A 24,417-nucleotide genomic window follows, 5' to 3' on the forward strand; every position below is an offset into this window, starting at 1 on the left:
TTCCAGTTGATGTATACCTCTGATTCTTTTCGCAGGTTGTTTCGTAACTTACTGTTAACAATTACGTTAAGTGAGATGCGCGCATTAGTAGACTCTTTGCACCAGCCACACGTCCAAATAATTGTTCACTGCACACACAACACAACACACTTGTTAATAACGCTACACGATATCAGCGAGATGATAGAGAAGTGTTAGATTTTTCAGATTTCATAACGTTACACGATGCATACGTCAGTGAGTTGATTGAGAAGTGTTAGACTTTTCAGATTTTTACTAATACTAACACTGAAACTTGATATTTCCTACAAAAGGAACACTAGGCTGATCACAATAGAGGCAATGACAGTTCCTAACATGGCGGCTCTGTCCAAGACGAGGGCCGCCATTTTCCATTCGCTTTCTTCCTCACCATCCTTAACATTTGCCTGCATGTATGCCGAGATGCTCTCCACTTTTGATGAAATTTTGTGCAGCAGGGATCGGTGCACAGAGTCGTTCAGACCGTTCTCGTATCGAATGTCATTGACGCCGATGTCCTTCATTTCCGTGCTCTCGTCTTGCAACAACTCGTGGTGGTTGCCCTTACGCCTTGTCTCGAAGATAGACCGCTCTTTAGCAATGCTGCACATGCAGAAGAAAGATGCCATGTAGTGGAGCAGCAGCAGGCGGAGCCAGCGGGGGAGCGGCCGGGACGGGTGACTCGGGTGGGACAACCGGAGAACCAGGATGGTGATGAGCAGGGAGATGGTGACCAGGACGATGGTGGCGGTGAAGAACTGCCCTGTGATAAAATAGGCATAACACAGCATGTAGCAAATGAAACACACAGACACACGCACACGCACACATGCGCGCGCACACACACACACAAACATAAATGGAACCGAAAGCATAACTTTCTTGAGGAAGGTAATAAGGATCCCTGCAATGGGAATCTCTTACCAAGCATGGGTGTGGATGTGGAAGTGGCGGGGAGCTGTGTGGTCAGGAGTTGCTGAAACACCACCAGCGACAGGAGGACCGTGATTGTAAAACCCAATCTCTCTGGAAAACAGACATAGTTCATTACTTATTGGTCTTTTTTTCACAACTATATTTCTAGACATAAGCATGGAATACCCCCAGTGGACTATGAACCGATTCTGAAGCCCTGCCCCCTGTTCGATCATGTTCTAGATCTATTTCGAGCACCTCCGTCAAAAACAGCGCTTCAGCCTTCACGGACAGAACTGCTAGTGCCCGTGTCTTGTACATACTCTGCTTTACACGTGCATCCTGCAGCCCACCAACAAAGTAATGCTATGCAGTGGATCTCCCTCCTACAACAACTATACTCGGTGGATGTAGTCTTCAACAAAGAATAGCATAGCATTTTTCTTTCGCCATTTATGTCCCACTGGGTCTGTTTTTGACGGAGCTCCGTTCGAAATAGAATAGGGGGTTCTACCTGGTTCTATTTGTTCGATATGGCGTTCGATCAGGATCGGTCCATTATTAGTAGAACGCCTCCTTACCTCCACTGTCAGGTGGGATGTAGAAGGCCGCCAGGTTCAGCACCAGCAGGTCCAAACACGGAACTACCATGTTGATGATGTAGAACAGACGGCGGCGCGTGAGATGCACGTGCAGCTCGATATTGGGCCAGGGGTCATCCGGGCAGCAGGAGTAGTACGTCTCCTGGATAGGAAATATTGTTTCATTCAGTGATGCTGTTGCTGTTCATTGTATATGTGTTAATAGCCACAGCTGTTGGGGCTCTGCAAATTATCTACCATACTCGCAATCGGAGTTTTACACGGTTTCTAAATATGATCTCGCAAGTGTCGCTTTTTTGTATCAACTGGGCGGTCGTCCGTGGTTTCTTCTTATCAATAATATTTTAGTGTCTTGAAATTAGGTACGTAACTTAAAGTTAAAATTTAACGAATGCGTAAATGCTCCGCGAGGGGTTTTGCCCAGTATCGTGTAGATGTAGATGCCAACTTCAGTACCAAGGCCAGGCCCGTTTACCTTTCTCCATACTGTTGCGCCGGTCACCTCAAACTGGTCGTTGTGCATGAATGCAGCCATGTCCATACTGTTTGAGGTGTTACAGAGATCCAGATGCTTCCCGTCGTAGAGCCAGGAGGAAAATGCCATCTTGCAGATCTGTATGGGAGGGGGGGATATAAGATTCAAAAGTAAATTTATAAATGTACATTCCGAATTCCATATTTTGTACAATTCATCTTGTAATGTTTTGAAACATTGTCATTGTTGCATATGCTGAATGTAAATCAAAGCTTTCGACTAGTGTTTTTTTTTTTCTATTTGCTTTTGGACAGACGAGGACAATGTGACACGGAACTCACGTTCGTAACTTATATTAACAGTGCCACATACACAGTACAGACAGCAGGTAAATACAGTCTTTTTTTTTTACCTCCCCGACCGAAGTCAGGTACCCCAAAGTGCCTTTCCCAAGGGCACAACGTCGGGGGCACGGCGGGTACCGAACTCGGGACCTCTAGGTTCCGAGCCGAACGCTCTACCTGTTACGCCACACATGACTAGGGTTTCAAGTGGAAAGCACATGTTGTACCATTATGTCAATTCTAGTGGGAGCAAGACTTCACCTGTTTATCATAAGGAAATTCACTGACGTCCACTTGGCATGCGCTGCTGAACAGTCCGGGTTGGCGCCAAGCGACACGACCTTCATTGGTCACGATGACGTCAGTAACATGCGGCAGATCACCTGATCCTTCTCCAACGCTTAACAAACAGACAGACAGATGTGATGATTAGTAATACCCCCTTTCCACTAAGACGGCGCTCTCGCCGTGCTCTCTCTCTGCGACCTAAAATTTGACATATCGCTCAACGAATTGCATAGAAAAGAAACGAATCTGGTTACACTTTGATTGTTTTGTTGTTTTCTCAGTCACACTTTTACTTTTCGTATAATATACCCAGTGACAGTGTTAAAACGAAGGTTATACACATCCTATTTAGGACGCAGTTAGAGCGCAGCGCGATCGCCGTCTAGTGGAAAGGTGGCCTAACCACGCATGACGTCTAAAATCATTTTGTAAAAAAAAAAAGAATTCCACACATTTCTTTTCATTTCATTTTATTTATTTTAACCAGGGACGACATGTCGCCACTAGGACGGTTTTCAATGCGCCCTGCGTACATAAATATAAAACAAATGTTCAAAACAACTTAAATACATCGAACATAAAAATATAATACTAGAATATCCACTCCATGAAATGCGAGTTAGATGGCTGTGTTTGTACTAACTTGTTGATAAGGAAGAGGTCAGGTGTCCAGACTTCAGTAGAATGGAACGTCGCCGTCGTGATACCGTCATACTGTGATGAATTCCACTGAAGTAATTCATCCGTCCAGTACTGAAGTGTTAGAATCATATATTGCAGTATTTTCGTTATCAATATAGGCCAAGAAAGGGAACAATTAATCAAACTTTAAGAGTTTAAGCAATACTTACCAACCGTAGCCACAGCAGCGTGGTGAATACTTGGTTTAATTCTTCCTGTGGCACAAAAATAGTTTGGTTAGTTATCAATTCAAGTGGCGACATGTCATTCTGTTCACCGTAGATAAAGTACGTATTTTAATGCATAATTATCGGTCACCCGTATGCAAAAATTTAGGGATTTTAGTAGGAAAATTAACGTTACAGCCTGGAAAGTTTTCGAAACGAGTTTGATTAAAACATTCGACGCAAATCAAGAAATATCAGACAAAACAACGCATTTTCGGACGTTTCGTCAGATGGTTAAAACCTCACTGATATGTACGTGGTCCTGAATACTAATGTAAAGAATAGTCCTATGTATTTCCTTCGAATGTCGTAAATGGACCGTAGTGCAGATAGGTTACCATGACAAACTTACGTACCAGTCCTACAACTTGCCTCAGCGCCACGTCGAAGTCCAGCCTGACAGTGGTGGCCTGGTCCCGGACAGGTCGGACGTGCTTGTCATAATTCTCCAGCAGCGCTTTCCTCAGAGGTATAGCCGTTTGTTGACCAGTCAACCCTGAGCAGGGTCAAACGAGTAAATCTCAGAAATATTGCAATTTTGTGTACTTCCGCTGTTTAACTTCAAAATATCATTTTTTCAGTTTATCAACCAACCAACCCTGGACATGGTAAGACACAAGAAATTGGGATAATTTGCTTAATCCAGTACACAACTTAAACATCAAAATATTTATTTCTTCCCTTTATATTTTGTAAGAGTTGTCTTGCTAAACTGCACTGTTTAAGAAGTAGTGTCGTTCTGTATTCTGTATTCTGACCAGCTGGACCTATGTGTCTTTCATTCAGTGGCTAACATTCCAAGCTGGTCAGTAAGGTAATTGTTAAGCCAGATTTTACAATAAGATCATAGAGGCATCTAAAAGCAGACTCACTTTTCTTCACAAAAGGGTCTATTTTGCGATCATTTGGCATTTTTTCTTGAACACAAAACCCCGCCCCACCGACAAATAAAGTCGGCTGACGACCCGAAGCTAAAGGGCATTTGGTCCAAGTCTTGCTTCACACTTTCTTGGAACGTAGCGGAACCAGCTTATCTATTTCAATACACCAATGGACCCTGAAATGCTCTTAGAATTGTGTAAAGGGCCGCCGAGTTTTTTGTGGGAGTATAGGCTTGTGTAAATAGCACTGCAATAGTCATTGCACTTGAAAGTTCCCTGTAAAACTGCCCTTCTTGCGTAGATAAAAGGAGCGCGATCTGATTTCACTCCAGTCTTTCCACAAAATTTGTGGCCATGACGTTTTTCAGAGTCACCAGATACATGTACATAATCATTGTGCTCTAGATAAGTCCTCTACCATTTATTGTATCGATTATCATCATCTTGACAAAAACACAAACTTTAACAACCTAGCTTGTACAACTACATTCTTCACTGACAACGACAACTTGCTAACTCCAATGTAGAACATCTATCTTCAGAAATCATTATTTTCGTCTTTAAACTTCTTGAACTTTACGGTAGTTTACCCTAACTCCAAATGTAATACATACATAACTCTCATTTACACACAAAATGTTTTGTCTTACGCAGGGTTTTGTCTTACGCAGGATTTCATAATTAGCGTCTGAAGCTTACTAGCGTCTAGCTCGCGAGAAGTTCCTTCGGGGTCCACTACACATTGTTGGTGAACAACGTGGAAAAACTATGCATAGGAGAAGCAATATTACAGTGTTTAAAAATTTGTCCCGTGATGTAGAAAAATGGAAACAAACGACAGATTATCATGTTTCAAATAATGGTGAAAGTAGAGCTTACATTTTATAGTCTTCTAGTGCCTGCCGAGAAGGGGCGCTTCACTTCGATCAGTTCTTTGCTTTAACTTACGTCATTCTGTTCTTTTCCGTGTACGTAACATATGCTGGCTACTTTATCAGCCTCACAAAGTGTTAACTTACCTTGTAAACAGCAGGCGCACACAACGATCACGACCAGAAATGATCTGGTGCGAACCTCCATTCTGACATACCTCCGCACCACAGCTAGCGGGTCAAAAGTCGACAAGACGGGCGTGGTCTTTGCACATTGTAAAGGTGGTGCACTTGGGGCACAGGTGCGGCATTGCGGGGTTCGTTCATTACAGCACGGTTGTGTTATTTTTGCCGATTTGATATAATTTAGATATTGCGTAATGCGTAATTCTGAGTATGACAAAATGTACAAAACGTAAGAAAATTCTATCTTTATCTCTGGTGAGTAATCTTTCGAACCCAGCAGTGCAGCTAGCACTGGTGCCCCAAGTGCTGAACATTGCGGAACTCGACGTCTGTGTGATAACCTTGTACATGCGGTAGAAAAGCGGCAAAAGTAAGACTGAAGAATGTCTCCTGAAGATCTGTCATGATAAAACTCAAGAAATTCTGGATTTGAACATGTTTGCAATGTGGAAATCAGTGCAGATGGATGCTGATATTTTTGCTAGAACCTCCGATAGATGCCTAGTTGACTGAAAATACTGATACTCTTGGACGAGATTTTACGCAAATAGCTGGTATCTTTCTAGTGACAATATAGACTTATAGATACATCATGATGAACGCATTTGCCCTTTGGCATATATTGGGCGCCATTGCCAACTTGAACATCAAACGGGATTACGATATAGATTCATATATAACGTTATAACTTTACAATTCGGTACATAATCATAGACACATGATTTTGTACTCTTTTGCACCATCCTCCCCAAAAATAAAATTTGCTGACTTGATATTAAAGATATGAAAATGAATTATATATGCTGCATTTGGTCGCAAATGTTGTCTCCAAGGGACAACATACTCTCCAAGCAGAGGTTAGGCTCCCGCTGTTTTCTGACGTGGTTTAGGCGTTTAAAATTATCGGGCTCTGTATTTGTGCTCTTTTCTTCATGTCTTCCTGCCAGAAACAAACACACCCGGAGCCGAACCTCTGCTTGTAGGGACAACGTCCATACGTACTTGTAGCCGGGGAATACCCGATGACGCAAACAGGTTCCTTAAACTGCAATGACGTCACCTCATATTTTTTTACTGACTAAACATCGTACAAACCTTGAGTTTGCAATGCGCATGCATTCTGTTTTTTTTTTTTTATTCATCTATCTCGACACAGTCTTTTTCTGTGCATTATGCGCACAGACGTTACAGGTCTCTAGACAATGGAAAAATTAAGATTTTAAGTAGAAGTATTTTTGTTTGTTCAATCTCGTGACCAGGGCCTCGGCTGGGGAATCACCCGGTGATTTTTCTGACTCTGGCGAGCAACGCCCAGACCATTTCAAACAGAAGTATTCCGCATTTTTCGTAGAAAATGGCAGGTGTGAGTCAGCTTGCGTACGTGGTATGTGTCCTGGGTGCACACTTGGCCATGGGGACGGCGGGCGAGCCCCACACCTGTCCACCTGGCCAGTTTGCGTACCTTGTACCTGACGTTCCCCGCTTGTACCTGCAGGCTGGTCGCTACGTGTGCAGGGTCTGCAGATACTGTGCTGACGGACAGGAGCTAGTTCGGCCGTGTGGGGGGACGAACGATACTCAGTGTGGAGGGTGCATTCGGGAGAAGGACGGATTTGTGTACGATGAAGGGACGCACTCCTGCCAACATAAGGATGTCATAGCCGGGCTCGCACGACCCGAGGACTTTCTCACCCCGCCCGGTCGGGTCGGAGAGAAATTCGGCGGCACAGCCCCAGTGCCCGCGCCTGCAGGTCCTGACCGGAACAGCCTGGGCGTGTGGGTGTCTATGGCTGTGCTGGCTGTGGTGGCGGCTGTCTTGCTATTTCTTCTGCTGCGCCGACGAGGCGTCAACGTCGGACGAGGCAAGAAGTGTTTTGTTTGCGCACGTAAAAGGGGGTGTGTTCGTCTCCAAGCAGACGTGTCGGCTGGATATAAATGAGAAGAATTTGGACAAATAAGTTGCAATGGGATCTCAGTCAGTCTTTTGCTGTCTATCCCGCGACCCTAAGCCTCTATAAGGCTCCACAGGCCGCTGGAAATTTGGCCAAATAAGACAGAAAACACGTCAGAGGAGTACAGTTTGCGACCTGCCCGGCCAACACTCCTAGCTGTGGTGTAAGGCTGCTAAGTGTTTGCATCTCCTAGACCAATTAACTCCTACTATAATTTTATTCCTAACTTGGTCAAAGTCCCCTATATTATCATTTAGCCAGGCTGGAGTCTGGTAGAGATTTAATAGTGTTTGCGCATGGAGTAGGGGTGTGTGTTGTGGCGTGCTGACATAGAATGTCCCTGTTAGATTTTTTTTTTTTTGCCTTTCGGTAGTAACGTTACTACCCGATGATTTTTGGAGTACTAAGTACAATATTTACATATCCGCACGTATTTTTTTTTGTTACCTCCAGCCGAAGCTGTAGAGGAGCAGAGTTTGCCGGCTTGGTCCGACTCGTCCTCCTGGACGGCGTCGCCGTTTCTGAATCGGCGGGACCCGGAGGAGACCGTCCCGTCCCAGCTGTACAACAACAGTCCCTGGAAAGGACCTGGTCCGACAGGGGGGACCACCTGCACCTGGGACGGCTCATGTTACACCCAGCCGAGGGAGGGTTATGTTTAATGTCACCTGTAGGTTACTTGATATACCTCTCATTTAAGTAGAAGAAGTGTAGTGTAGTTTACCATGTTTTCTCCCATGACCGTGACAACCGAAAAAGTACGTACTAGCTATAGATTTATCTAGGTTAGATGTAGGTCCAAAGTACAGATATTTATTCCATTTTTGTTATGACTGTTGGCAGGGGTTAATGACGCCAGGTTGTTGTTTTGCTTGGAGAAACAGGAACGTTTAGAATGAGGGACACATAGGGTCAACACTTCCGCATTGAGAGAGGAAGTATGTGATAAGAGTAGCTATACCATCACATTGTATCAAAACACCACCAATTGGTTGTGTGTGCGCCCATATTGTTACTCACTATGTGTGTGCGAAAAAAAAGCTGTAGTGCCTACATGGAAGCCCGATGTCCTTTATTGTACTTCACACTACTCAACAGTCATTAAAGGTCCAACCAGGTCTACCAAAAAAAAAGTACCATGAGAAGTTATAGTACAATTCCATTCGTTGTGATACGAGCAAAACGGAACAAGAACTGCACGGTCTGAACCTCGGAATCCAGGCGATTTAACAAGCTAAGGCCGTTCCAGGAGACGCATAGTCTCCAAGCAGACCCTACGGTGCCTTAGAGATAGTATCAAAGCTGGCCAAGGAGTATAGCCGGCTAATGGGAGTCAAACGGGCACCCGGTGCCAGCTATACTCCTTGGACAGCTTTGATACTATCTCCAAGGCATCGTAGGGTCTGCTTGGAGACTAGGAGACGCAGTCAGTATGGGTGAACGAAACCGATCCAGCCGTTCTGAATTTTCCTTGTGCCCCTGTAGCATTACGCTGGGCCTCGCCTCGATCCGATGCAGACCCTGCTGCTCAGACTTTTTGAAAACTATAAAGTTATGCTTCTTGGGCTCGCTGATGATTGTCTCGCTGCAATGATTGTTTTACTCAGACAGAACAGTTTCCATTGTTGACTTAATATTCAATACAAGTACACGCCTTGTGTTATTATTGTTATGAGTTTGTCTTTAATGTATGTACTATCTAGTTCTGTACTTCAGGTTTTGGAGACTGGTGCTAATACATGTTGTATGAGGATTACATATGTACACTAGTTGTATCTGGACACCTTAGCCCACATGTCGGGGTTGGGCCCAAACTTCTCCTTCAGTTCTTCAGTAGCGTCCGTCAGCTTCTTATCAAACTCCTGAGTGGAAAAAAAAGGATCAATGATGTTTCTGATTCGGTTGAGGTGCTCAGTCAGAACTTGGTCAGAAGAAACGCAGATCATGTGTTAGCCGCATGATTAAATCTAGAACCTCACATGGCGGACGTCACACGGCGGACGTAACAGAACGAAGACAAGGTCAATGGGGCAAATATTTATAGAATCATACCCCATTCATTTTTCCTCCAAGAATATACTAATATTCTAAATATAAGATCAAATAATAAAAAATAAGTGGTGTAAATATAAGATCAAATAATAGATATTATAGGTAGTGTTATGCATATTTCTACGCAGCAATTTAGAGTAGATGCGTAGAGATGTAAAATAAAGACATAATAATGCAAATGTATTATTTGAAAGGCACGCAACCATTCTCTTATTGTTGGATATAGTGTAGAAGGACCACTCACCTGAGACAGCTTAGCAAGTTTGCAGTTGTCCTCCAGCTGTTGAGGGGTGCGGCAACCCACGATCACAGACGCAAGGCCCTGCCGGCCCAGTATCCATGACAACGCCGCAGACGACATGGGGATGTCCTCCTTTGCGCATGCGTCACGGAGGGACGATATTGCCTAAAGATGGAACGTTGAAAATACTTCAATTTTTTTTTCAAGAATATTTGAGATATTCTGATCAAGAGAGGTACTCGCGACAGATTTTGAAAATTGTGATGAAGTTTGTTGTTTATAAACTGACCTGAAAAGTGGCCGCCTCTTCTCCGCCCTGCCCGTGCTTTGAGAGAGAAGTACTAGAAACAGCCGGGCAAATAAAGAACACTAATTACATATAATTCAGAATAAATACAGTATTTCTAAATACTTGCTGAAACAACCGAAAAGCCACATTCTACTAAACAACATTGTATAGTTCTAAACCTTGTGGAAGACTTGGAAATTTGGCGTGCCAGTCTGAGACAAGTTATAAAATCAGCGCTTTACGTATCATCTCCGAACGAAGATCATGACATGACATGCTCTTTCCAGGCCTGCAAGTACGTATATATCGCCACTTCACTGCGGCTTTTTTGCCTCTGGCGCTCTGCTACCATGGTGCGGGACTTCACTGGAGCATTGACTCCTGTAAATTCGGTTCCTGAAATATTTTTTTTTTTAAATTTTCTGCACATCATAAAACTTTCAAGTTTAAACTTTAAACATTCTACTGTATATCGTTGGTGTTTCCACCTTTGGCAGCTGAAGTGCCTGGTTCTCCTGCGGCCCTCAGGCACGTCGGCCGGCGTGTGGAAGCGGCCGGTCAGCAGGCCCTGCTGGAGGGGGGAGTAGCTCAGCACGGACACGTTCCGTTCTACACACGCCGGCAGCACCTCGTACTCTACAGCCCGCCACAGCAGGTTGTACGGGATCTGGTTCAAGGAAACAAAGAGATATATGCTTGTCATGGGGAATGTAAACCTAACGTCACGTGTGACGTCAACAATTCGTCAAAGGTTGTTAGAACGTCGATATTGCCCCCGTCCCTCATAACGTCACGTCGGCAGCACCTCGTACTCTACAGCCCGCCACAGCAGGTTGTACGGAATCTGGTTCAAGGAAGCAAAGAATATCATATGTAAACCGTAAACTGTATCTCTGTTATAGACTTTGTCTGACCCTTGTCTCTTGCCCCATGACCTCAATGAAAAGCGGCCTGCAGGCCGATTTGAACATTCATGAATATTCGAATAAACAAAGGTTCATACAAAAAAAATAAACAAATGTTTTCCATGGGGAATCTAAACATGACTTCATGTACGCGTGACGTCAACAATGGGTCAAAGGTGGTTGGAAGTCGACATCACTACCGTCCCTCATAAAAGTCACGTGTCCAGAGCAATTGGGTCAGATAGCTGAAGAGGGCTGACCGACTCGGTCGAAAATTCCAAATTCAAGTGAGTCTAGTATTGTTAGTTAATTGTCATTCTACTAACTCGGTTGAACTAACTTTCATGCAAATTTCTTTGGTGTAATATTACTGATAAACAATTTACAGTGATGCAATCTTCAGGATTATTTACCTGATTAGTGGCACATGTACCGCCAGCCTCACAGAACTCCGCCAGTTGCTTCCCGCCGAAGTTGCAGACGCCATAGTGGCGTATCCGTCCTTTTGCCTGCTGACGTTTCAGCTCGCCAACAACGTCAGCCACATCCGCCATCATCACGGCCCAGTGGACCTGGGGAAACAATAGCATGTCAGGACATGGACCAGTAGAAAACATGTTTTGTGAGCATGTCAAAGTAAAAATTCTTTGCAATGTTATGCGAGGTAGAAATTGAGTTATGTAAAACTCCATGCAAGTCAGCCCCGATAGGGACCACAATGTTGATTGTACAATAAAGTTTGAAAGTTTAAAGCTGCCAGAAACACAGAAGTAGGAAGGTATTTGTAACTATTACATTGCACAGTCAGTACATTTTCCTGATCATAACACTTGCGGAGAAGCCTTTACACTGAGTGAGAGTCATATGCTTCCTGTAAAGCATGTAACGTTATCAAACGTAAAATTACACTGTAGGGTAGTTAACCACGTTGTGCACCTGATAGAGATCGACATAGTCCGTCTGCAAGGCTTGCAGACTTTCCTGTAGGGAGTTCTCCACTTCCACTGCGGTGTACCTCTTGTGACCTCCCCCAAACTTGGTGGCGATGATGGCGTCACGTCTCCGCCCTTCTAGTGCCTTCCCCAGTACTCTTTCCGACCCGTGTCGACCATAAGCCTTTGATCATGTAAAAATGGCCATTGGAACTTAGCTTATTCAGCGGCTAGGGCTTCTCATGTTTTGAAGCGGTGAAAGAATACACATTCTTATTCATGCACGCACAGTCTAAAAATAACACACCACCAACATCCAATCAATATTCTTACGGACTCGTGACTTTTTTTGATAGTGTCGACGTGAAAAGAGTCGTTTTGATCTGGACACCTGGATATGGGAATGGCTATTCGGTCTTACCTCAGCGGAATCGAAAAAGTTGACTCCAAGTTCGAAGGCTTTATTCACAATGTCCCTGGAGACCTGCAAAAGTAAGAGGCAGAAACAAGACGTTATCAAGGCCAGCTCATCAGCGGTACGCAAGTGACATGGTCACAGGCAAGAGTTAGAGTTCACTCAATGGTTCAAAACAAAGATGTGGCGACCTTGTCGGGAACTTTATCAATATTTACTTAACCGTTGGTCAGGTGACAGGCACAAGATCGTTGCTCTGGCCGTTTCTGGTCAACATTTTAAAGTATGGTAACAGGTGTCAAAACCCGACATGCACGGCAAATGATGGCCAGGTGGGCGTGTCCCGGGAATGCTGATTTCCCGGTAAAATTCTTTTCCGCCGGTAAAACTCCTTCCATGCATATGTAGTTACTGTAACGTTACCATTTACGATTCTAGATCAACCACTGGCTTCAAGTGAACCGGATGTACGCAGGAATCGAGACTGGCTGCGCCGGCCTGATAGTCAGCTTATAATGTTTGGGGCGTCCAGTGGCATTCTATGAGAGACAGACTGACCGTCAGTAAAGCAAACTTCTTTGTGACTTGTCGAAGAATTTATTGCATTGTCTGACCATAACGCAAGGTAACATGTTATAGCGCATCATAACACCCGTCACACAGGCCCCATCATGATTATTTTGAGTAGAATATTGTACCAAACATCGACGGACATTTCCCAAGTCTAACAACGGTGGTGCACGTGAAGTGATACCTGTTCGTCTTGAGCAGGCCATGTTTCGTCGGCCTTCCCGGCGTTGAACTGCCAGGTCCCGAGACAGACCGAAGATACCTGGAGGTCAGTGTTGGAGAGCTGACGACGTTCCATGATAAGCCCAACTCCGGTTCAGGCTTCGAAACTGTCCTGCACTGAGTGCAGCGGTGCTATACCGGAAGTACTGTGTTCCCAAGTCCCAGTCGAACTGGAACTCTGATGACCTTTCAACTGAGATACTGTACTTCATACATTACCTGCCAGGTGGCGTAGTTGCACCGTTTAGGTGCCTGAGCGGAAAACATGGCGGACTTTTCTGACTGACTGATCGGTTATGCCAAACTTTCTTCAAAATACTTCATGGCATTGCACCGCACGGAAGTATTTATGGGACTACATTGCGCCAATATGTGTATGTGTGAGACTACAGCCCCAAATGCCGCCATAAAACGTGACAAAAACGGAGGAATTCGAACGAGATCCCAGACAAGACGACTTCGACATGAAGAAGACCTAAAACAGAAGACATGTTCCTGTCAGGGGGATGGTGCTGGCTTTCTCTCCAAAACTGTGCAACCCAAAGACTCGTACGCTGAATTTAGCCTTGAGTATGGCAGGAGAAGAATCTGGACTACCGTCTTCACTGTGTTACTTTTAAATGCATGTTTGCTGTGGTACACAGTGAGCTGTATGCAAACCAAGGTGAGATAATGGGGGGGGGGGGGGGGGGGGGTATCGATTCATAGGATGGGTTGATAGGTCACGCTGACACGCTATTAAAAAGCAAAGTGTGCCAAATATCAGGGTAGCCAAAGAGGGTTTCAAATATGAAATAGCAATACCGGACATCCGTACAGTGTTGAATCCAGTCACAAGGATAATAGCATAATAGGTGTTTGGCCCAGAACCCGGAGGAATTGGGTTTGAATCCCCTGACATGACATGATGTTGTGCCCGGGGGAAAGGCACTTCGCATGAATGTCCTTAATCTTCACTTAGGTGAAAATGAGTATGTAGCTTTGGTTAGGGATGTACCTCGGATAGGTTGTTAGATTAAGGTCCCTTGTTAGATGGGAGCCACACCTCAAGCATGTAAAACAACCTAACGCACTTATTGAAAAGAGTAGCAGTGATTCCCGGTGTGAGAGGGTCAAACTTAACAGTCAGACCACCTTGTGTAACATGCCATGTTTGGACACTAAACTTAAAAGGACAGACAAGACAAGATATAGTTGGGTATTTCACAGCTTGATTAAGACTGTCCGTCAGTCACTAGTTGCTCAGTTGTAGTGAATTTCTTGTTGCTGTTTTCTGACAGTTGCAGTGGGTTCTATACGTGTTAGGAGGCCTGCAGCCCTGCCTTCTTCTGTACTACCTCAACTTTGTGCACGTTCGATCGGAGTCCATACAGGCGGTGTCATCTATAGGAGTACAACTCACCACAACCTACACCACAGGCAGACAGCAGTCCCACTACTATGACATGGTGGAGATACAAGATGTGGTCATAAATGAAGTGGTGACTATGGTGAGCATTACCTGTCAGTCATCTTAATCTTGGCGTATGATACATATCGACATTGTTTAAGTCATTGTAGTCTTATTTAAGTTATTAGCATCTCCTTCAAATTGAGAGTATTCCTTTTACTTGTAAGAGTAATACCTAGACACTCTGTGATGTTAATGTGCCCAGGAATAACACATTTTAGACATAGCTACAGATTTGTGCTCCTCATTTGCCAGTTACTTTCCGTAATACATGTATCTCCCTTGCAGCATTCTGTAGTGTTCTACCTGGTTTTGCTCATCAAAGATCCCAGCAGTGGCAATCTCAGGAGGGTCATACCTGTGTTTAAGGTGAGGTGAACCTCCTTGGGTGGGGACCTTTGGATATGTTGTCTAGTTTGATGACTCTCAAGAGTTGTCAGGACAAAATGGTAAAGAAAGTGTTTAGTACATGATCACCATTCCAACACATGCAGATACACATATAGTGATATACACGAATTCACATGCTTATTTAAAAAAACAAACTCATGCAGACCCATGCATGAATAGCAGCGTTACTTAGTGCTGTTGCCTTTTTCTATTCTGAGTTTTCAGTGTGACAGTACAGAGCTGTATATCTTGAATTGACTACACTACGGTAATGCGTAAGGCCTAGGAAAAAAATGTTGTGTTTCCTGTTTCAGTCTTCTAATGTCAAACATTAATTTTGTGCATAGTAGATACATTATCCTTCATTAGATAGGACAGGCAGTGTTTTTACTTCAATAGGAAGCAGGCTGAATAAAAATTGAAGCTGGAAGCTATGTGACTCACTGCCCACCCAAAAAAAGTCTAGGGTTGGCAGGTTTTTCTAGGGTAGGTACTAGTAGGGAAACAGGAAACAGAATTTTTTTTCTAGGCCTAAGGGCTGATGTACCAGTGTACTCCTAGCAATGTTAATTTGAGTCACCACTGTGTCTCCTTCTGTGTAGAAATTTGTGACCTTGGGAATTGAACTAGATCAGGGACCTGTGCTCTTCTATGTTCTAATTTTGTGTTCTTTATTCTCCACAGCATTCCTACCCTAAACTGGACTTTTTGGTGAAAGTCTACAATGGAGTGCAAGATGTTCTTCATCCATCCTTGTCTTGAGTTTTGTTTGATCCTTCATTTATTACCAGACGTCATTAGTTACCAGTTTTCTGTGAAAAATAGTACAGAACAGTGACCTTTGTTCCATGGAAAATGTAAAATGATATATAAACTCTGACTACACAGAACTAGCTTTGTATGTCGACGTTGTAACAAATGAATACTATGTGAAAGAAAAGGATTGACCTGCAGAAGAAACAAGCTGAGTCAACCAAGTAATGTCTATTGTATACTTAATCTAGAAATGCTGCTGAGTAACCCTTCCAATCAGAAATTGAACTAAATGTCTATATGTAAGTCAGTATAGAAGTGTTCATATATATAGGAATACATTATGGGGACTAGTTTATGCAAAGCCTTCTTGCCCCAAAAAAGAGACAGACTGTTTGATATGTGATATGGCAGGGAAGTTGCCCATTTTTAAAGTGGCCTTTAATATAGGAGCTGTCTGTAAGAGTGTGTGTGATGTGTACTTATCAGGGGTTGTAACAAATGAGAACAGAATCTATAGTCAGCTTGCCCTGTTCGTATGGTAGCTGTTCTTGTAAATTTGTATTATTGATACTCGAAGAAGGGAACTGACTGGTAAGAGAAGCTATTGGATGGTTATTTTTGGGGACCATGTACAGTGATAATTGTTATTGCACAGATAACAAACATACTGTAAGACACCTGATATCAGAAGCTGGTACTGTACTATGTAATAAGTTAACACTTCTGATATATCAGTCAAACTTATGTATATAGCATCAAAGGGAAGGGAATCAAACTGAAGTATGACAGCTGACACAAAGTTAAACTGCATTTAAATGCCAACTTGGTCAGTAGACTCATTACTTGTTACATTAGCCGTGAAAGGAACATGATTACAACTGACACCAATGCTGCAATGTGTTAAACATAACCAAGGAAGCACAATCATGTAAGGTAAAAAAAACAATATACCAGCAGTAACAAAACCATTTTAATTCACCAGGTATGTGTGTGATAAGTATTAAGCTAGCCCATTCTTTGTGAAAATGCAAGTGAACTGTGCCTTACACAAATGTATAAATGTTCTATGGAATTTATTATGTATGCAAACTTAACATTTAAGTTGCATAAACTTGCATTTGATTGTAATTTCTCACAGAAATTTACCTTATCCATGTGATATATACATTGCTTGAGTAACTGCTATTTGGCATATTGTATTCCCTGGATCATGCTATTTGCTGCTCATAGTACTATGTACTTACAGAATTTGCTGATACATCTACCACTGTCCATCAAAGTTTCAGCTCAGCCAATAGAAAGACAGCTTTTACTTTTAGGTTGGTCAGGTCTTTGCATTTCTGTGTTTTGACAGAGGCAAATGGGATCAATGTTCATTGTTTGGGACAGTAAATAACTTATTAATCACCTGAAGCTAACCTATGATGTTGTCCATTGGATAGATCAAGGAGGTTAAAAAAGACCTTTTTTAACCTCCTTGGATAGATAGAAATGCTATAGCTGGTTGTACATGTTTTACAGCTACAAAGGTTGTAGTAGTAGCAGTAACATGTATTATGATGTAACGTTAGTACTGGTAATGGTTTATTCTCCCTCATAAAATTTACACTGTATTGCATGGATTAACTTTTATATGTGCAGTTGATCCTTGAGTTGATTGAATATTTTTCTACCATGTAAAATGCATGAAGAGTCATGGGCTTACCGGTATGTCTCATTTTTTGAACCAGATGTTGTTGTTGCTTGTATTTTTCTGCGTATTATAAATCAAGTTGTATGTATTTCTGACCTACCTGTTTGATCTCTATTATGTTAGATCTCGGAAAGCTAGCAAGCGCGAAAGAATTAGAGGACGATAGAACTAGAGGTCGAATACTAAGTAGACCGCTTCATCAGCATGATTGGGACATTTTCAGAGAGAGGGTGGGTAAAATATTGATTCTATGACGTCATGGTCATACCAAACCTTTAAGGGAATCCCAAAATAAGAAGTTTAGACAGAAAATAGTTCAAACATAAAACATATCAAAGGATTAACCTTAAATGGAATGTTTTTATATTGCTTAAAAGTGGTATTGGTAACTCGTATATACATTTTTGATTTGTGTCCGTCTTTTACAAACGCGTAGTTAGTACACCACCCCTTCACTGATATGGAATGTACCAGTAGGTCAGGGGTCAAGTATATTTGTTGACACGTCCCGGACATCCCGGGGCTCCGAAAGACTGCGTGCAAAGCTCAGATCGGTTCAGTACAGCTAGCTGGATACACGCGAAGTAGCCGTTTCTATTTCTGAGTCAAGTTGTTCAATAAATCGAGCCCATATCCGCGATGGTAGACAGCGTTTACCGTACCCGCTCCCTCGGCGTGGGGGCTTCGGGTCTGCCCGATCAGTACGCCGACGGGAAGGCGGCCCGCGTGTGGCAGCTGTACATCGGGAGCGTGTCCAGCCGAACCGACACCTACCGCCAGTGGATCTGTAAAACCCTCAGAGATCACGGATGTCACCATATCTTAGATGTAGCCTGCGGTACAGGGTAGGTGTTTCACCTCTGCTTTCAGTGACATGATGATGCAGGAACACAAATTATGAAATAACGGTTATGCTTTTTGCTCCTCGGATCCGATACTGCTCGAAACCCTTTATTAATGCTTGCAGTCAATGATCATATTTAGAAAATCGTAGTTTATTATATGGATTAAATGAACGGTTACACAGGCAGCTGGTTTAGAATAACGTTACAGCATAACTTTACTTGGTTATTCGGCTTGGCGAAAACATAATCCGTTACATGAACGTCCTTTGACGAAGACCTTCATCTGGTTGGGCATGTCGCAATATTCAAGAGGAGAGAGTTGTTTGAAACACAGCGAGGAAAAATTTTCGAAAAAAAAATAACAATCACGGTTTTAGTCAAGAAAATGCTGAGTCAAAACTTCTGTTTTATTCTTCCTCAGCAGTTTTGTTCAGTATTAAGCCACATCATAGTAAACACCCCAGCTAAATCAGAGGCTCCCGCTCTGTGAGCCGGTTCTGACCAGTTCATTCTGGCCCGCATGGACAACTTGTTTTTGTTGTGGTGGATCAGGTTTCACGGGAGGTGGGCGTGGCCAGAAGACGCGACTGTGGTTGGTCAGGTCACATAGGATTGCCTAACCCTTGGGGGTTAAAGTTTAAACAAGCAAAACAAATGCCATGTGATCAGAGTACACATATGTTTGGTATGTACAGTGGGCTGAAGCAGGCATCTATAGAATTTGGTAATGGCAGAAGTCATGGCAAGTACACATGACCCTCATGCCACATGTGATAGAGTCACATGAAAGTCAAGATGTAAATTGTCAAATGCGTGAAAGAATGGGTCTAATTGCTTCCCCCACTGGCATAACCTAAAACTTTTCAAGAGATATGTAATGTTACAGTAATCTGCCATTACTATCCAGTCAATGTAACCAAAAACATTTAAGTGGCTCACAAAGAGCATTGTTTTGTGGTGATTTGAAGTAGATTTTTAAAAAATCAATCCATTGGTAACAACAAGGAGGTTATATAGGGATGTAGTCCGTAGGATGATAAAACCTTCATGTGTTTACATTGTCCCCTGTGTATTTACATTGACCTTGGTATCCACTGCATGCGTCTGCTTCAAAGCAGTCCTTGCCTAGCACTGTGAGGGATAACCGTAACGTTAGCACCAGGTCTAAAATCCCTGAATCTGGGAGGATTAGATTAATAAGTTAAAAGTAACAATGGAAAATAGGGTGTTTGATGTCAAAGTTCACAACTGAACATGCTGAAACCAAGCACTGTTATGTATACCTCCTTGCTGAAACCAGCCTGGAGGGTGTTGACCCAGGCCAGGGTGGGATCCAGATCCAGGCAGTTCTAACCTGTTCTCACCAAGGCTGTCTTCAGTCCTGTAGGGCACTGATACATAGTCACATGGCATACATGGCAGTTAAATAGGTACAGTAGCTTTCAAAGCTCATACATCCATTGTAACATGCATATGGTTGGGTGTTTCATTCACTTCAGCATTTATAACTGCCTACCATTGCAAATTTACATCTGTACTTACATGTAAACAAACACTAAATGATAATGACAGAATATGGTGGGAAATATTAGAGCCATTTGGTCTTGCAGAAATTTTGAGAAAACAGTTGTTGGAAATTTTTGGATAGGTATGGTCCTTGAAGTTGTAATTTAATGATCTTATTTTCAGTATTCTCCTTCCACAAGTATGCCACTATGCGTGGAAGGAGAACAATGAAAATAACATCATTTGCATTCATGAATGGTTTTAAAAAAACAATCATACCAACAATACAAACACACACAGTGTAAAATCTATTTTTGGGTTTGCATGACAGTTCTTTCTCCCTAGATCCTTGTGACACACACCAAGTACAATTTCTTCCCAATCTTCTACAAGTCCCTCAGTATGGGTGCATACAAACCAGGCTACAACAACCTACTGTTGAATCTCTTCTTGTCGAAGTTTAATAGGAATCAAATTCACATCTCTGTGAACAGGAAATGCCTGTAGATGGAATCCAAATATCCTCCAGTTCAATTATATATTCAGTCATGAATATCTCAAACATTCTCTATGACCATAAATGCTTAAAGAAAGACTGATTCACTGGTTGTTTTCATTGCTGTAGATGCAGAGTCAGTAGATGATGATGTGATGATGATGATAAAAGACATTGTCGGTCTTTCTACAGCATAGATTCCATCATGTTGCTGGAGGAAGGCTTCCAGGTGACCAGCAGTGATGCCAGTGACAAGATGCTGAAGTATGCCTTAAAGGAACGCTGGAACCGGCGCAAGGAGGATGCCTTTGACAAGTGGGGTAAGTAAGGACTCCTTCTTGTCGGCAGTCTTAACTTATATTGGATATTCTTACGCCTCTCAATGGTAGGGTAAACTTAAAGTGAATAACAATGTATGTACTTTGTCCAAGACAATACTGGAAGGAGATCTATATCTGTTGAACCAAGGATGTTATATAGCATCCTTGCATGAACTTAAAGTTAGCTTTACTTTCTTTGCTCAACTTTGGAGTCCTGATTCCTGAGCCAATGTTTCTTTAGAATGAAATTTTTCCACACATGACTATGCATTGAATTTTGAGTTTTGAAAAGCATATTTTGTCTTTGATAAAAGGAGAGGAATATCGAATTCTGATATGAAGCATTTTTAGGGTTTGGGCTAGAATTTACTCACATGCACCTGTTCTGAATATTCCTAGTGATTGAGGAGGGGAACTGGCTGACCCTGAAGGAGGACCTGGAGGACGTTGCCCCTGCAGAAGGGTTTGATGCCGTCCTGTGTCTGGGCAACTCATTTGCACATCTGCCGGACTTTGACGGGGACCAACACAATATCAGGGTTGGTTCCTTCTTCATCCCCATTGGATGCCAGCTAGCTGTGAATGAATGCTGCTCCATTCTGCATATGTGAGCTAAGGTGTAGATATCATGTTGGTAGTACTGGTATCTACAGTACTGTAAATGCATACATTTTTACAGTGGTTTTATGTTCACGGTTTTCACGTTGCCAAATCACTGGGAACTTAAAACCATCACAAATGCTTTTTCATGGCAGTAAGAGACTACATTGCATGGTGCTACCACAAACTTAAAACCACCACAAACATTCCTTTTTCCACTACCGCAAAATTAAATTCCTGCGAACTTAAATGCATTTACAATAATAGATATATACCTACCTACCAACCTGGTCTCTTGACCTCCAAGTTGTTGGGGGATTAAGGTAGACATGAAGATCATATCCAGTTGCTTGAGTAACTGCTTTTTGGCATACTCATGTAGAAATTAGTTATTGAAATAGCTAAACGTCTTGGGCTGAACATACAAAGTGTCTTTTAAGCAATCTTGATTACACCCATTCATTACACCATCCCTGCAGACTGCCCTGAAGAACTTTGCTGGGATGGTGAAGCCAGGAGGGGTCCTGATGGTGGATCATCGTAACTATGACTACATCATAGAGAACGGCAGAGTTCCACAGGCCAACTCACTGTACTACAAGGTTTGTTTCTGTCAGCCTCTGTCTATATTTCATTCATGAAAAACACAAATTGGCATCCTGGCTGTTTTTCATTGAGGTCATGAGGGTAGGGTTAGACAAAAATATAGCAAAGAAGCTTATGGTGCATGTCCATTGATCCAGTGAGTAGAGAATGCTTCTCTTCTTTGTTTTAGTGGTAAGCAATCCTTCTTGAGCTCAACGTCAGGAATCCTAATGCTACCCGAAAGTGTTTTTGATCCAGATATGTGCAATACACACGTTGCAGGAATACAGCCTTTTGAGAATACAGTCAGTACTTTTGAGTGGCCATTAGACTTACGCTACAGAGGAGGCAGTTGTGAAAACTTTCCCAACTGACCTCCAATGTGTTCACACACACACACATTGATTAATTGCTTTACAGCTGACCAAATGCTGTGTAGAAATAGTGAGCTAAGTTCAAATCCATGCCAGTGACCACCTTGCAGTCTAGCTAGCTTTTTTGTTATTACCTTTGATTATCTTTCACATTGACACAATGTGGGACTAGGTGAGGCAAGGTGACATAAAGAAGTCTTGTGGCCAACTGTCTACTGTGACCATTTTCTTGATAAGTCTTTATAAGCTTGACTGTGGTTATTAGACAGGAAAATCCAAAGTTTTCATACATTCTGCTGGTTCAAACTAAAGGATAACAGACCTGTTCTAACGTCTATCACAATTGGTTCATATACAGGGTAAGAGGGTCAAGGAGATCAAGACCTCCGTACTGTGGGTTGACGGGACCTGCAAGATGATAACTCTGGATTACACCATCGATATCAGCGAATACTCTGAAGATGACGCGCCCATCAAGAAGCTGCGCATCGAGGGGGAGGAAAGTGAACCACACTACAGGTGAGATATCTCTGCAGAGGCGAAGATTCTCAGAACTGATGGGTAAATTCTGTACAGGTTCGTTCACAGGACTCCTCAGTACATGTGAGACACCTTGCACTAACTCAGTACAGGTAAGAAACCTCTGCATAGATAACTTCAAGATACAATGTACAGAAGGCAATCCTCAGTGCAGGTTGAGAGCCTTGGCCAGTATGGATGTGACAGCAGCACCTCGGTACAGGTACATCACCATAGAAGTTACTTCAGACCCAATCATGTAAAATGATTAATTGGCTAGCATATGAAGAAGAAAGCAAAAACAAAAGCCTTATGATTACCTCTAGCCCTGTGAGATTTCTCTGTCTATCTAGCTTTCTGTATTCAGTCACTGGGATGTGTGTACAGTAGCCACAACATGTATCTATTGCTATTCTTTTCTAAGTTGCTTCCCTCCTGTTTTCATCACTGTTTTCTCTGCCTTTTCTTGCTTTTCTTTGTTTACAGTCAACAGGCAAAGGAGGACCAAGCAATCCGCAATCTCCAGGACAGGTTCAGGTTTGGGGCAGATGTTACTGAGTTGTTTCCTCCACTTTCCAAGAGCCTGTAGTAGTAGAAGCACTTTACTTTTGTAAGTGTTTTTACTAACCTGCAAGAAAAAGTTTTTTTGTAGATTCAAATACTATAGAATATATAATGGTAATCTGTTGCATATGAAGTGGGATATTTCAGAACAAAGTTCCTGACTGATGGTTGCAAGATGCTGATTATCCATGTGTGCATCACTCACTCACTCACTCACTCACTCACTCACTCACTCACTCACACACTCACTATCAATCACACACTCACTATCAATCACTCAGCCACTCTCTAAATCACTCACACTTGCTCACTCAATCACTCAGCCACTCAAATGTGCTTGCAAATAGATGTTATGGTTTGATGGCAAACTGTATGTAGGATGTAAAAGGTTTGTCCTTGACTGTACACAATAAAGTGATATCAGTTATTTGATGGATATGTATTGTGCTTTATTAGCAAAATGTCAGTAGTATTGGGATGTGTAGAATAAGATAAACAGCCATGTTTTTGCCTTGCAGCAAGTTCCGCCTGTCGTACCACCCCCACCGTCTGGAAACGTTCAACAAGCAGCTGACAGAGGCCTTCGATGGCAACTGCAAGCACACAGTGTACGGGGACTTCAAGCCCATAGACCAAGTCAAGGACCCAGGCTACTACATCCATGTGGTGCAGAAGTTATAGTGTAAACTCATTGTGACACAAGCGGATTCTAGCTTTGCATTATTCTATCAGAATTTCCCGAAGCAATGCCAATGAAGGTACATGTAGTATTTCTTTCAAAGACCACTTTATATAGCTACTAGTCTCCAGGTGTGCTACCTGAGCAGCTTTCAAAATGTATAAAGATTATCTTTGTGGAAATTTAGTTTTTATCAAAATATTAGTCGTCAAGAATTCTACAAGTTGTGCCATTAGATGCTTTTATTTGCACATTTTTGTTTTATGAGAAAAGGTGGGCTCTGCTTCAAGTAATTTTGAATGTAATATTACTATTGCTGTATCATAACGCAGACTGCTTCTGCTGACCAGGCCCACCGAGTGTCTTCCACTAGGCTAAAGTGCAGCAGGGATATGAAGTATATAGAAACCTTTATGTTTTACACTAAGGTGTACCACAAGAAGAAATATGTACTGTGTACATTTGAAAAGCCTATGGTGGAGAATAAAAATGAGGTGCAAATTATTCTGTCATTCTTTGTGCGTGTGTCAGCTGGTGTCGTTTACCACATTCCTTGCCAAGGCCAAAACA

At 42.6% G+C, this 24,417-nt stretch overlaps 4 protein-coding genes across 5 annotated transcripts; 2 read left to right on the forward strand and 2 right to left on the reverse strand.

The window, feature by feature from the left end:
- Positions 1 to 305: 305 nt before the first annotated feature.
- Positions 306 to 2,751, reverse strand: LOC118425372 (neuronal acetylcholine receptor subunit alpha-10-like). Its single transcript, XM_035834183.1, has 5 exons — positions 2,619 to 2,751; positions 2,014 to 2,151; positions 1,518 to 1,680; positions 946 to 1,047; positions 306 to 784 (listed from the first exon to the last, which is right to left on the reverse strand). Exons 2-5 carry the CDS (start codon positions 2,140 to 2,142, stop codon positions 306 to 308), a joined length of 873 nt encoding a protein of 290 aa, XP_035690076.1. The 5' UTR covers positions 2,143 to 2,151; positions 2,619 to 2,751.
- A 5,744-nt stretch (positions 2,752 to 8,495) lies between these two features.
- On the reverse strand, positions 8,496 to 13,197 carry LOC118419820 (uncharacterized oxidoreductase YccK-like). The gene is made up of 8 exons (XM_035826428.1): positions 13,033 to 13,197; positions 12,285 to 12,347; positions 11,868 to 12,047; positions 11,345 to 11,503; positions 10,515 to 10,693; positions 10,027 to 10,078; positions 9,741 to 9,902; positions 8,496 to 9,306 (listed from the first exon to the last, which is right to left on the reverse strand). Exons 1-8 carry the CDS (start codon positions 13,144 to 13,146, stop codon positions 9,211 to 9,213), a joined length of 1,005 nt encoding a protein of 334 aa, XP_035682321.1. The 5' UTR covers positions 13,147 to 13,197; the 3' UTR covers positions 8,496 to 9,210.
- Positions 13,198 to 13,349: 152 nt separating this feature from the next.
- On the forward strand, positions 13,350 to 16,185 carry LOC118419826. The gene is made up of 4 exons (XM_035826442.1): positions 13,350 to 13,734; positions 14,351 to 14,560; positions 14,809 to 14,889; positions 15,595 to 16,185. Exons 1-4 carry the CDS (start codon positions 13,393 to 13,395, stop codon positions 15,670 to 15,672), a joined length of 711 nt encoding a protein of 236 aa, XP_035682335.1. The 5' UTR covers positions 13,350 to 13,392; the 3' UTR covers positions 15,673 to 16,185.
- A 1,664-nt stretch (positions 16,186 to 17,849) lies between these two features.
- On the forward strand, positions 17,850 to 24,351 carry LOC118421975 (glycine N-methyltransferase-like). 2 transcript variants are annotated; one of them, XM_035829481.1, is made up of 7 exons: positions 17,850 to 18,204; positions 20,399 to 20,526; positions 20,926 to 21,065; positions 21,606 to 21,728; positions 22,444 to 22,604; positions 23,091 to 23,141; positions 23,687 to 24,351. In XM_035829481.1, exons 1-7 carry the CDS (start codon positions 17,999 to 18,001, stop codon positions 23,847 to 23,849), a joined length of 972 nt encoding a protein of 323 aa, XP_035685374.1. In that variant the 5' UTR covers positions 17,850 to 17,998; the 3' UTR covers positions 23,850 to 24,351. The 2 variants fall into 2 exon arrangements, with proteins under 2 accessions (XP_035685374.1, XP_035685381.1); XM_035829488.1 differs by lacking the exon at positions 23,091 to 23,141.
- The last annotated feature ends 66 nt before the right edge of the window (positions 24,352 to 24,417 follow it).

The sequence above is a fragment of the Branchiostoma floridae genome, chromosome 1 (genome assembly GCF_000003815.2).
Source record: "Branchiostoma floridae strain S238N-H82 chromosome 1, Bfl_VNyyK, whole genome shotgun sequence".
Lineage (NCBI taxonomy): Eukaryota > Metazoa > Chordata > Leptocardii > Amphioxiformes > Branchiostomatidae > Branchiostoma > Branchiostoma floridae.